Below are 13190 nucleotides of genomic sequence, written 5' to 3'. Positions count from 1 at the left end.
TAACTTACATTTCACAAACTTAAACTGGGACAGGCTGTTTTACAGCTGATCAAATGTTTAGGACCACTTGCCTTTAAAATGCCAAATCTGTGCAAAACTGTGGATTCATTGTCATTTTCTGTCAGGTAGTCAGACTGTCAGGATGTTCTGATGGCAAAAGCAAAGAAAAATTTCCTTTTTGAACATGGTCGACTTGTTGAACTGCATAAGTAGGGTCGCTCACAGCGCGCCATCGCTGCTGAGGTGGGATGCATTTAAGACGGTCATTTCCTAACTAATCCCGGGGGTTATGGAACAAAAACGTGAAGTGGAAGACCTAAAAAATCCTCAACCCAAATTAAGGCCATTAGTGGTGAAGAGCTTCAAAAAAAATTTCTCTGATGAGAAAAAAATATAACCTTTTTTTTTCTCCTGTAAAAAAATGCAACCTTGATGGTCCTGATGGCTTCCAACCTTACTGGCATGACAAGCACATCCCACCTGAGATGTTTTCTACGCCCTACAGACGAGGGGGTGCCACAATGGTTGGGGAGATGCTTTTTCCTTCAGTGGAACAATGGAGCTTCAGGAGGTGCAGGAGTGTCCAAAGGCTGCTGGCTATGTCCAGATGATACAGAGAGCATTCCTCATGACTGAGGGCCCTCATCTGTGTGGTAACGACTGGGTGTTTCAACAGGACAACGCTACGGTACACAATGCCCGTAGGACAAGGGACTTCTTCCAGGAGAATAACATCACTCTTTTGGACCATCCTGCGTCTTTCCCTGATCTAAATCCAACTGAGAATGGACAACAGTTCCAGACAGTAGACACCCTTCGTGTGGCCGTCTTCACCACTTGGAGAAATGTTCCCACTCACCTCATGGAAACGCTTGCATGAAGTGATCAACAATAACAGCGGACCAATTAATTATTGAGTTCACGTTTGGAACTTTCTGTTTTGGGGGTTTACCCATGTTTTTTGGAGGTGTGGTCCTAAACTTTTGATCAGCTGTAAAACAGCCTGTTTCAGTTTAAGCGTTGTTTTTAATAAATTGCATGCTCAAAAAATGTTTTGCCTTACTCCTATTTCTTCTTGTTGCATGCATGTTGAAGCTTTACTTGGAACCTTGTTAAGATCCAACCATGCAAAATATGATTTTTTGCCATTTTTCAAATGATCTAAAACTTTTGATCAGGACTGCTGTTATTTTTAGGTTGTACAATTTGTTTTCGTCAGCCACATACATCACAGTGGACCAACACGTGCAGCCTGTGTTCAGACAAGTTTTGAGCAATAAAAAAAAAGTAGCTTATATGTAACCTCCTTTATTTGTTGATGAAAAGAAAAAACTGAAATGAAGTTATCATGATGCATTGGGAAAAATATATATTTTTCGGGGCAAAATGTCTTTAGTTTTCTAATAAAATCTCTGTTACTGAGCCTCACAGGTCCTTTTCTTCTGCTGTTGTGCATCACATGCCAGCAGTGCCTTCGCACATGCGCGATTTATTTGCAGTCTGGATGCAGTGGGGTAAAAGTCATCTGTTCCATCTTCCACTCTGTCACCAATTATGAGAGGCAACAGCCTTAAAAAGTTCCAGTTTTGTTTGTGCTGAGAATTTGTTGAGGACTGACCTCACACGGCTTTGAAGAGGTACCAGAGTCAGAGTATTTAAACTGTTTAATGCTCCAATTCAGAATGGAGTAGGCGAACCATTCTTTTTCTTCACAAAAAAATTTAAGAAACAGCACAACATCATATGACAAAATGCCATAAAAATCTTGTGTCCTAATCAAAATGGCAAACCTGGCTGACAGATGTGAAAATATTTTAAACAGTTGAAGACTGACTCAAACTTTACTCCTCCTATATCTGGTATACCTTCAGTCTTGAGGTGTTCAGCAGGAGAGTTGTACATCTCTGTGGTGCATTCTGCTCCACACTGATTTGGACCACCCTGAAAAACAGATTGCATCATTAAACAATATCTACAGAAATGATGTGTACGACTAAAGCAGAAGCCACCAGTGCAATGTGAGCCCAAATTATCTACAGCATACAAAACATGGTCCCTTTAACTACAGTTTTATCTATTTATTTCCATAACCTAAAGGATTAACAACTTCAAAGGCATCTTGGTATAGCAGTAGTTTGAAACATAATGGATTTTGGTTTAAAAAAAAAAAAAAGAACTACTTTGAATATCTTACCATCTCTAATGTCACACAGTACATCTGATGAAGACTCAGCTGATTGCTCACCTGTTACACATATGTGGATCCCTTGACCGCCTCACAAAGCTTGGAAATACCCTCATCAGATAATGTTGTTTCAGTTTTAAGACATGTAGTGAACTTATTCAGAGTATATGACTGACCCAACTCATATATTTTTTTAAAATTTCCTCATCGATCTTTTATTCTAATAAACCCGAATTACGGGAACACCTTTAGATCTGTTCAGTTTTATTTATTTTATTTTTATTTTATTTTCATTTAGCACCGCTTAACTGTCAAAAACTCATCTCTATTGCTTCAAATTGCAAGGTAGAGGTCCTACAGTGTTAATCTAGGATAAATGTTGTCTCGGCTTCATTGATGACATAAATGCCATTTGGTATTTGGCCAGAAGTGACTCTAGACATGATTCGACAGACAAGAATTTAAACCACAACTTAACAATTTGGCTGATGCAAAGAACCACGAGGCAGTGATTCCAGCTTAAATGTATTCTGGATATTGTTAAATATTCTTACATTTTTTGTTAATGTTTGCCAGGTATCCTGTTTAATATTCCCTTTTCCCCTGTGTGTTTTGTTCAGTTTTGGTTCCCCTGTCTCTTTAATCTGTGATTAGTTTCAGCTGTCTTCCCACCTGTTGTTCCATTGCCAGCTACATCTGTGTCAGTCTCCCTTTATCCTTTGTTGTGTGTTTTGAGGCCTATGTTCACCTCCAAAACCCAATAGAGAAGCCTCTGTTTCACAACCAGTAGATTAGAAGCTTTTATACGGTATTTAATTTTTAAATGAACAATTTTATTCTGAATAAACATGAAAAAGATTATTGTTTCATTGTATTTAAGTAACTATCATGGTCCTGAGTCTGCACACGCAGTGGTTTTGTTTTGATTATTTTTCTCGTGTTCTAGTTTTATTCTGATTTTGTATTCTGTCTGGAAACTTCCTGTTTTACTTTGTAGATCCGTGTGTGACTTAACTGTGTTTAGCTTGTGTTTCCCCGTCATCTTGTGATTAGGATCAGCTGTGCTTCCCCCCTCTGTGTCATTTCCTAATTACCTTGTGTGTGTGTGTGTGTGTGTGTGTGTGTGTGTGTGTGTGTGTGTGTGTGTGTGTGTATAGCCTGGGTGTCGGTCTGTGCTCATCGCCGGTTCGTCTGTGTTATTTTAGTGTTTCTCCGTGTCTCTCTGTTTTCTGTTTCTCGCCTCATGTCTTCCCTTTGTGTTATGTTTTTAGGTCAGCTTACTGGCTTTCCCAGTTCAGTTTACTTTGTAATTCTCATCACTGCTTTGTGTCTGCAACTTGAGTCCTCCTTCTGCAAACAGCTATCCCAGCCGTGACAAACTCCTTAAAACGCATATATTTGTATATGAAAAAAAAAAATAGCCTCCTGAGATTCGACGCCCTCAAAAATAATACATTTGGACTTTTCTTCACCATATTCACTCAATAACATTTTAATTAATTTAGGGTTTTTTGTTTGCATTTTATTAAACAATAAAGGTTTCATTGTTTGCATGTTTTTTAAACACATGTATTTAACAAAGTAACAAGTTCCTGTTCAAAAATAAAGATTCATTTTTAGCATAATGAAGACAGCTGCACTCTGCAGCCTGGCGTGGGCTGAAACACAATGCTAGGTTACTGTTGTTATTTAATGGTCCATTTGGTGCCAAATTCAGGATGTAGAAGTTACAGCTTCAACCACTAGTAAAGCTTTCACTTGCTCCTAGCAAGTTTCTAAAACTTTGTGCCTTTCCCCCCCCTATTCCCTTGATTATGAGCCTTTACTACATGTTTACAGTAATCTAAAAAAACTCATTTCTAAGCTGTTTAGAGACTACCTACACTACATGTATATTTGAACTGAAACCTGTTTCAAAGATGGATTTTCCTCCTTAAATCTTCATATAAACTGAAACTTGTGTTGACTAGTAAATTTAAACGATTAACTAAATTTCCTTCTCAGCTTGCTGTCTCATATCTGCTGGCATCTAGACCTCAGCGCTGCACTTGCCCACAGTCATTCAGAAATTGGCCAATTCTTGTGTGGAAATCCATAAATCTCTGACATAATGAATGAATTAATCCTTGTTTCTCTATCACTGGTGAATTCTTGAATAAGTGCATTTATTTCATGATTTTTTCAGCATTATAATGGCTGTGAATGCTCCATATTTTCTAGAAGGAGTAAAGCTTACATATAACACCAGTTAGTAATCATTACAGTGGAAATGCAGTCAATTTTCTTTTTGCTAAATAACTCCAGTATTGATCCAATATTGACCCATTAAATTCTTTATATATTAACACTTCAACGGTGCAGCGACTGGTAGCTCTATCTGTTAGCATTAGCATTTGCTCATAAACATACACTTGCTTCCATCAAACTGATGGATTGTCACAATTTCAATTAAGAAGATCAAATTACATTTTTATGAAACTTCCTCTGCACACGTATCATACTTTGCTTGTGACAGTCATGTGTTGAATTTTGTAAATGTGGGAGATTGTACTAATAAATAACATTGGATGAATTAAATTACAGCACACTATAACTGTAGGTTTTGCTTAGGATTGTAACCCGAGTGATGCATAAATTGTTAACGACACAAGACACACAACCTGAGGGGTAGAATTACCCGGGGCATAGTACAGGCCCCTTTCATTTCACAGGCCCTGTTCTTACCAGGCACATCACAGCCTGATGTTTGTGAGTGGGAACCGTTTCAATAAGGACAAGTTTTAAAGACAGGCCGTAATGTCGATACCGTCATTTGAGTCCCTCTGCTTAAAAGACGATGACAACTGTCCATCCCCAACTGATCTCGACAGCTTTGGCGATGAGTTTGACAAAGACTTGGAATCAGATGGTGAGCATATTAAATTCAATCATGGAATAATCCTTGAGGTTCTTGTTTAAATACTAAGTAATTTAGTAGTCATTACTATAAATCTATACATTGGTTATATTAATTTATGACTTTTATAATATGCAGGAAATAAGATCAACAAGGAGATTGACACTGCTGAGGTGTACATGCAGGCCTGCAAGCTGGTAGGTGTGGTGCCGGTCTCTTACTTTATTCGAAACCTTGACTCTCCAGCTGTGACACTCTCCCACCATGGGCTCGGACCTTTGGGATGCAAGGCACTTGCTATTGCTTTAGTGGTATGTTTAAAATCTAAGAGCTGTTAATCAATGAGGCACTTTTAAATAGAAAACTGATGATCAGGTTTTATTTAGACTGATACACAAATAAGCGCCCTGGCACTGGCAGACAATTCAATTCAAGCTGAGGGAGCCAAATACCTCATGGAGACGTTGAGGGCTAATTTCACCATTCAGCACCTGGTATGTAAGACTGCAGGTTGACCACTGGAGGGCACAAGTGTATTTCAGGTCTAAATCTGAGAGCTCTACATCAAGTTTGGTTTTAATAATACATTTTTTGCAGGATATATCCCACAACCATCTGAAATCTGCTGGGGCTGAGTATGTGGCTAAAATGTTGCTGGACAGCATTTCGTTAAAATCTGTGAAGCTTTCAGGTAATATGCACGTGACAATGCATTTAACTTGTCAGATGTTACGTGACAGATGACTGGCATCACAAACAGTCAGCTTACATTTGTTGTGTCGGGGTTGCCTTTTTCCTGACAGGTTAGTCGAGGTTAGTTTCTGATTGGTTTGTCTATTTAACAGCGATAATTATTGTGATCTTTTTTTTTCATGATTGTTTTGAATGCATTTTCTTCCCTGCAGGGAATGGATTTACTGATGATGATGCTAAATATTTTGCAGATGCTCTGTCAGTAAGTTATCAGTTATGTCCTGCTTTTTCACACATAACAACCCATTTTAGTCATTTCTATATTCATAAATTGTTCTTTTGCTACTTGCACCTGTCACATATTGTTACATTCAGACCAATTCCAGGATAAAGGTACTGGATCTGAGCCATAATGAGTTTTGTGGAAAAGGAGGGGAGCATTTGGGACAGCTGCTGGGTATGGTAAAAGGTCTTAATAGGTCTAAGACTAGTTCTTAATAGCAGTATAGATGTATTCTTTCACTGACTTGGCTTTCTTATTTCTACAGCAAACAATGAGGGCCTGGAGGTGCTGGACCTCAGCTGGAATCATCTAAGAATGAAAGGGGCTGTGGCTTTTTGCGCTGGGTTAAAAGTAGGGCTGATTAACAAAATTTGTTAGTTACTCTGTGTGCAGCATTTCATCACAGTCTTCCCATTTAGGTGAATATGATGTTAAAGCACCTTGACTTATCGTGGAACGGTTTTGGGAACGAAGGTGCTCTGGCAATGGGAGAAGCCCTCAAATTCAACACCACCCTGGTGCATCTCAACCTCAACAATAACCGCCTGACCAATGAAGGCGCCAGCATGCTGTGCAGGGGTCTTGAATTCAATGACACACTCAGAGTCCTGACGGTGGGTGGATGAAATTGCATTAGGGTAACGTATATCACAGTCATGGCTTCAAGTGAAATATCGGATAATGTCTTCTATTTCTTTAGTTGGCTTATAACTCTTTGACAGTAGAGGGCGCACTGGCTCTAGTCAACGTGGTGAAGAACTCACCTAAAACTGCCTTGGAGGAGATCAACATATGTGTGAGTGGCTGTGCATCCTGCTCTGCTCCATGTCATGACAGATTACCACAGGCTGTAGGGACAGTGCATCCACAAATCAAATTTACATATTGTTCTGCTGGCCTGTAGTCGGATTTATCCATGTGAATTGTTCTGGTGCAAATGTCCCAGTTCTTGAGTTATTGGTTGTAGAGATGTGTCTACATTTAATAGAAATTGACTTGTGATGCTCAAAGCACTCAAATAATACATCTGAAAAACCCACAGTTATGTTTCTTTCCGCAGATCAAGACCCAATTAGAGCCGAGCAATTCTTGAGCAATTCAGAGCAATTCTTGCACGACGTCCTTTTTTCTTTCTACCAAACGACATAATCTAATGTAGACATGCAGCTGGTTGATATTACACCATAGCAGAAAGCATTATCAGCGTTTACATCCTGCCAAGCTGTCACAATCACCAGGTTCTCGTCATGGGTAAATGCACACTTCCTTCTGTACAGTTATGCAGTCAGCAGGTGTTGTTTTATGGAGAAAAAATAGTAATGAAACTGCTCACAACCAGGTCATTTCTGGAAATATTCAGTGCCACTGAAACTGAGCAACTCTCATCTAAAAAGTCTATACAGAGAAACTGCACTACAGGCCAGATTTAAACATATGTAATTATAAGGGGAACTTTCTCTTTAAGCAACTCCTTTTTGCTCTGATTTCAGTTCAATTTTGTGTTCATATTAAGTCAAAGTTGTAATTTTTTCCTTTTTTTTGACATAGGAAGCAAAATGTGTGTGTGTGTATATCATGTTGTCTTTTATCTGAACAGAATGTGCTGGTAAATGAGCACTTTGTGCATCTATTGGAGGTGACGTGTCAGGAGCATCCTGGTCTGGATGTACAGTATGGAGGCGTAGGAGGCTTCATGGCTAAGAAGCCACCAAAACGTGTTGATCCAATGAAAGTCATTCAGGTCTGTCTCAGTTGGTCGAATGAGCATCTGACACATACTGCATGAATTTTATTGTGAAAATATACACAATATATCTTTATTTTTATTCTTTCTTTCTTTATTCAGAGTATATTTGCTGTTCTGATGTTTACTTATTTTGTTGGTCTGCATTTAATTATTGTCAAAATCACTTCTACCAATGCTTCTGAAGGATTATCTGGACCAACGGAAACTGCGGCTGTGGGATTTCTTTCGAAACATCGATAAAGATGGCATCATGAGAGTGTCTGTTACTGACTTCAGGAAAGCAGTTCAGGTTTTCCAAACAAACTGTGATACTGTATATGGAGCCATGTAGAGTCAGTGCATTTCACTGAGAGTTTACTGTGATAAAGAGAGCAACTATGAAACTGATTCCCTTTTCCTCTTTTGTGTGAAACTGTAAGCAATCAAGCATTCCCTTGGACCGATACCAGATTGAGGAGCTGATTCAGAGACTTGATCGGGACAGGACAGGAATGGTGGACTACAGGTGAGCATTTCCCATACTGACTAAATATACTCACATCTGACGCTTCAATATTTACGTTACAAGGTGGAGCTTTGGCGTGTTAAAGCTTATCATTTTAACATTTTGATTGTTTTTATCTCTCGTTTACTGATAGTACAGCTGGGCATAGAGTGTCTTAGTTATGACCTGGGAATTTGCCCAGATCTTAAGTTCAACTGACCCTATCAAAACTAAGAGTAGCTGAAAACCTCTTCAAGCCTGAAAAGTTCACTCACTTGCGGCAGAAGTCTATTTGACTGGTATATTAGGATATTGGGTTGTCTCTCGCACTGGTAAAAGCTTTTTCCAAATATTCACAGATCTACTGTATATATAATTTACTACAGAAGTTGTTTTTTCTTTTTTGCAAATCTGCCTGAAAAGAAATCTGATCACATTTTTTAAGTAATCCTACTAACAGACAAACAGACAGACACACCAAACTAATCGCAGAAGCTCCACTGAAGTAGTGATAGTGTTATATATGTATAGTTATGTATAGCACAGAGAGAATCATAAGCTAAGAATAACTTGTATGGGAACTTTTCTTCCACAGTTTGGATAAAAACACATGTTAAAGAAGTCCACGTAGCTCAACATGCAAACAGATGGTAAACCATGTGGTCTATACATTCATATTTTTATATAGGTGTTTTATAAACTACATGAAAAGTAATGATCATAGGTTTAAGAAAAAGCTAACCCTTTTCCGCAGTTGTTTAAAGCAGACCACAGATTCAGCCATCCTGACAGGCTGAGGGAGGTTGCACCAACGTTTAGAAGCTACAGTCTCAAAAACATGATCGCCTCTAGATTTAAATATGAGCATAAAATATATAAATATGACAATTATAAGACCCTGATCATATGATCAGGGAGGTTACTGCTGGAATAAGGTTAAAGCAGATCCTCATGCATACAGAAGCCTGGGTATGATGGGCTTTATACTGTATGTAATTCATCTGGGGTACAGTGAACGTGCAAAAATTCCACACACAGGTGGGTTCAAACTAGGACCATCATGCAGTGTTAACCACTGCCTCATTGTTCTGCCACACTGCACATAGATAAATACTAACATTTTGAAATTAACTCTAACTCAGCCAGTGGAATGAGAAGCTGTCAGGTCCGAACACAAGAACCTCAGTTGTCGAGATTGAAATTGAGAGAATATTAAGGACACCCAAGCAGTAATTGTAGTGACGTTGTTAGTGAGGTAGGAGAGGCTGTTCAAGTTGTTAGGCTTCACAGAAAAGTGCAGTTGTGGAGAGACAGGTAGATAATTGGTTGGCGTATGAATCTAAAAGCAGTCAGTGATGTTTATACTATAATCTGACCATTCTGTGCAGGGGACTGGCAGATACAAGGAAACAAATGATGAGGGATCACCGCCGCCAGCTTAGGAAATTTGAGTCCCGTCAGAAGAAAGAGAAGCAGAAGAGTGACCGCATTCTCAAAACCTTCCAAAGTGCTGTGGAGGCGGTGACACCTCACAGCTCCATAGTCATGTCTCCAGGAGGTGCCAAAGAAGACTCGAGTGGCCCTCAACACTTTTCCGCCACCCCTCTCAGCTCTTGGCACCACATTGTCATGTCCAACAGCAGCCGCTACTCTGTCACTAACATGAGCAACATCCACCTGCCCATGTTAAGAGGCGCCACGCCTTACCGTCCCACCAGCTCCTCCGGGATGCGTTCGTACTCCCAGCCAAACCTGTCGGCCGATTCCCCTCGCTCTGCTCCAGACAAGTCCATCTCTGCTCAGGGCGTTCGCTCAGATCCAGAGATGAGCCACAGCAAGCTAAGCCCCACTGCTAACAGCCTGACGAGATCCAGGCCCGCTCTCAATGTAAAGCAGTCAGAGGGTAAAAGTAAAGTCAAAGCCAAGAAAATGAAGAAAAAGAAACCGAAGAAGAATGCAGACAAAGCTTCAAAGAACCCTGCAGTAACGGTCAAGTGACATGAACACTGTATAATGCTGTATTACGTGATATATTATACATGTGATTTGTTTTTCCCTTGGTTATTATGTCATGCAATATTTTTAAATGAATAAATAACACATTTGATTATCAATCTTATCTAAAAATCTATATTTATTGCTTTAATAAGTTATCAGCGGTCATGTCTTCGCCACCTTGCAGTTAACGACACTGAGTGGGATGGGCCTTCTTCAGAAACATAATATTTCATCATGGTATTCGGGAATGGTGTTCTCATGCGAGCCCACACTCTTGAGGATAATTGTAAACAAACATCTGACGTTAATTTCTGTTTGCTGTAGATAAGAACGAGCATTATATCCTGGCATGTTCCTCAACTAATAATTCTGTGAACTGAGACAGGTGCTGTGTCCTCTGATATGATGGAGGAGGATCTATAAATTCAAATGATCCACCTATCTCAGTCATAACCACTCTGACTGCAGCAGAATGATCGTCACTCTGTATTTCTCAGCACTGCTGAGCTCCACGGTTGCCTGGGAGGTACGCATGGCATGGGGTAGATCAAGCGATTCATCTTTATTCTTTAAAGCTCCGTACACATTTAGGTGAGACGACTTCTTCCATCTAACTCTTTTTTAGGGAGTGAGGAGCGTGTGGAGTGAAGGGAATCCAAGAAATGAGTCCGGAGGTGGAGGTGGTGAAAGGTGCTCCTGTGACGCCTTCCTGCCCGGTTCAACTTTTCCTGTAGGTGATCTGGTGGTGATAGAGCAGACAGCAGTGGAGATCTCACATGAACTGGAGCTGGAAATGGGCAAGGTATTTAGTCACAAGGGAACGTGTGCATTAAAAGATTGCATAATTGTGACAAAAAACATTTTTGAATGTTTTTTTTCCCAATTAAATTTCAGCTGGGGGAATATGAAATCAAAGTGACAGAATATGAAGAAAAGATCGTAAAACTCACAGCAAAAATTGAAAAAATGGAGGAGAATCCTGATGGCTACAGTGAAAGTGAACGGAATGAGATAAAGATTGAGATTAAACAAGTGGAGGCCTTGATTGTAGACCTGCAGCTCTCCATCAACGGCTCCACTGCTGTCCTTAAATCCCTGCGTGTACAGGTATGTCCCGAGCTGAAGGTGTTTTAAAAGCCAGCAGAAGCAGTGGAGATCCATTGTGTTATCTTTCAGATTACAGTCATGGTGGAGACCCTGAACAGGCTGGAAAAGACCTACGACAAGAATTTAATTCTGGTGACACGCCGAGAATACCTTAAGGTGCAGCTGCAACTAGAGGAGTGTGAGAGACGTCACCAGGAGCTTTTCTACCCCAACATTGGTAAGCTCACTTATACCGTCATTCCAGTTGTAATCCCTGTTTTTGTGATTACAACCTAATTTTCGTCTCCTTCTGCAGGTTCATGTGCACACACTGGTATCACCAAGCTCAGCAAACCCATAGTAAGCCAACTGAATGCCCATCTAAATGCTGGCTACAAATTTGGTGGATGGGGGAAAGATTCAAAACCTATTCCAGACAGAGAGTCCATGTACTGGTACTCTGGGTATACAAGTGCCTCCATTATTGACATCAGGTTCTACACTAACTACAAGAACCTCATTTTAAGAAACCACTTTCAGCATCACAGCTTACAAACCAGCTGGCGTGGCACAGGAACCAATTTTATCTTCCGTGACAACACTCTGTATTATCAGATCAACAGCCCGTTTGGGTTAGCTAAACTGAATTTCACCACAATGGCATATGAGTCCAGGGTGATCCCCAAGGCTAGTTCAGGCTTCTCTTATGCATACTTTTCCAGTCAGAACTTTGACTTTGCTGCCGATGAGACGGGGCTGTGGGTGACCTATGCCACACAGCAGTCTGCCGGTCGGATGGTCATTGCTAAAATAAATGAGGCGTCTTTTGGGATAGAGGAGAAAATGGAGACTAGTATCTACAAGCCGGGTGTGAGCAATGCCTTCATGGTTTGTGGCACTTTGTATGCGGTCAGGACAATCGATACCATCACTGAAGAGATATTTTACAAGTACGACACTAAAACCAAAGAGGAAACTTACATCAGTATTCCCTTTGAGAGGTTCCAAGAGAAGTACTCAAACCTGCACTACAATCCCGCTGACCAGAAGCTCTACATGTACAATGATGGCTACTATGTCCAGTATCACCTGTGGTTTAACCACACAGCTGTGGCTACGACCACCACGGCGCCACAAGTTCTTTTAACCTAAATTGAAGATCTGATATTTTCTGAAGTATCACATCATATGAATGAGCCAACTATTGTCTCATCTTGTCGAGTAATGACCTCCTAATCCTTCTTGATTGTTAATAAATGATTTCAAGCATCACACAAGTGTCATGAGTGTCTTTTTTTGTGAACTTTGAAAACTAAAACAGAATTAAAATAAAAATGGTTCTTAATTGTACCTTCAAACACTTCTATTCTACTGTAGAGGTAATATCTGTTGTTTTAGTTAGTTTGCTAACTATTAATACAATATTTGTAATTATTATAACTTCCCTGACAAATCATTGATAGGCATGTCTACAAGAGTGTGAGTCCACGGTTTCAAAACCTATATTTTTATTGTAACACCTGTACTCATTTTCCTCAATCTTGCCTCAGATGTTTGCCCTCTATTCAGTAAAATTTAAAAAGATTAAAAACAAACAAACAAAAAAAAACTGACACTGAAACTGATCCAAACTCAACTAAACATTTTCCCACAATAAAAATGAAACTCAAATGTGGAAATCCACCCTGGAAATTGAAATTATGCAGAATTAGAAACAAAATGTCAAAATGAAATAAAAATAAAACTTCCTTGAACATACAAAACTATAACATCTGTGTTGACTGCAGTCATAAATGATCTAACTGAACCACTGTATGC

The 13190-nt window shown here is 39.7% G+C and overlaps 2 protein-coding genes across 2 annotated transcripts; both read left to right on the top strand.

Annotated features, from left to right (window-relative positions):
* Positions 1–4739: 4739 nt before the first annotated feature.
* lrrc74a (leucine rich repeat containing 74A) lies at positions 4740–10293 on the top strand. Its single transcript, XM_085442017.1, has 13 exons — positions 4740–5093; positions 5220–5392; positions 5468–5575; positions 5679–5772; positions 5987–6036; positions 6150–6231; positions 6323–6408; positions 6477–6671; positions 6758–6853; positions 7655–7798; positions 7989–8093; positions 8224–8309; positions 9677–10293. The coding sequence occupies exons 1-13, from the start codon at positions 4982–4984 to the stop codon at positions 10284–10286; spliced, it is 1941 nt and encodes a 646-aa protein (XP_085298143.1). The 5' UTR covers positions 4740–4981; the 3' UTR covers positions 10287–10293.
* A 455-nt stretch (positions 10294–10748) lies between these two features.
* olfm4.1 (olfactomedin 4, tandem duplicate 1) lies at positions 10749–12634 on the top strand. Its single transcript, XM_085442016.1, has 5 exons — positions 10749–10812; positions 10912–11088; positions 11181–11393; positions 11463–11610; positions 11689–12634. Exons 1-5 carry the CDS (start codon positions 10759–10761, stop codon positions 12522–12524), a joined length of 1428 nt encoding a protein of 475 aa, XP_085298142.1. The 5' UTR covers positions 10749–10758; the 3' UTR covers positions 12525–12634.
* The last annotated feature ends 556 nt before the right edge of the window (positions 12635–13190 follow it).

Source organism: Copadichromis virginalis, linkage group LG19, assembly GCF_057382275.1.
Source record: "Copadichromis virginalis isolate Kocher_CV1m ecotype Utaka linkage group LG19, C_Virginalis_male_GT1.1, whole genome shotgun sequence".
In the NCBI taxonomy this organism is placed as follows: Eukaryota; Metazoa; Chordata; class Actinopteri; order Cichliformes; family Cichlidae; genus Copadichromis; species Copadichromis virginalis.
This window is presented reverse-complemented; position numbering and strand designations above follow the sequence as displayed.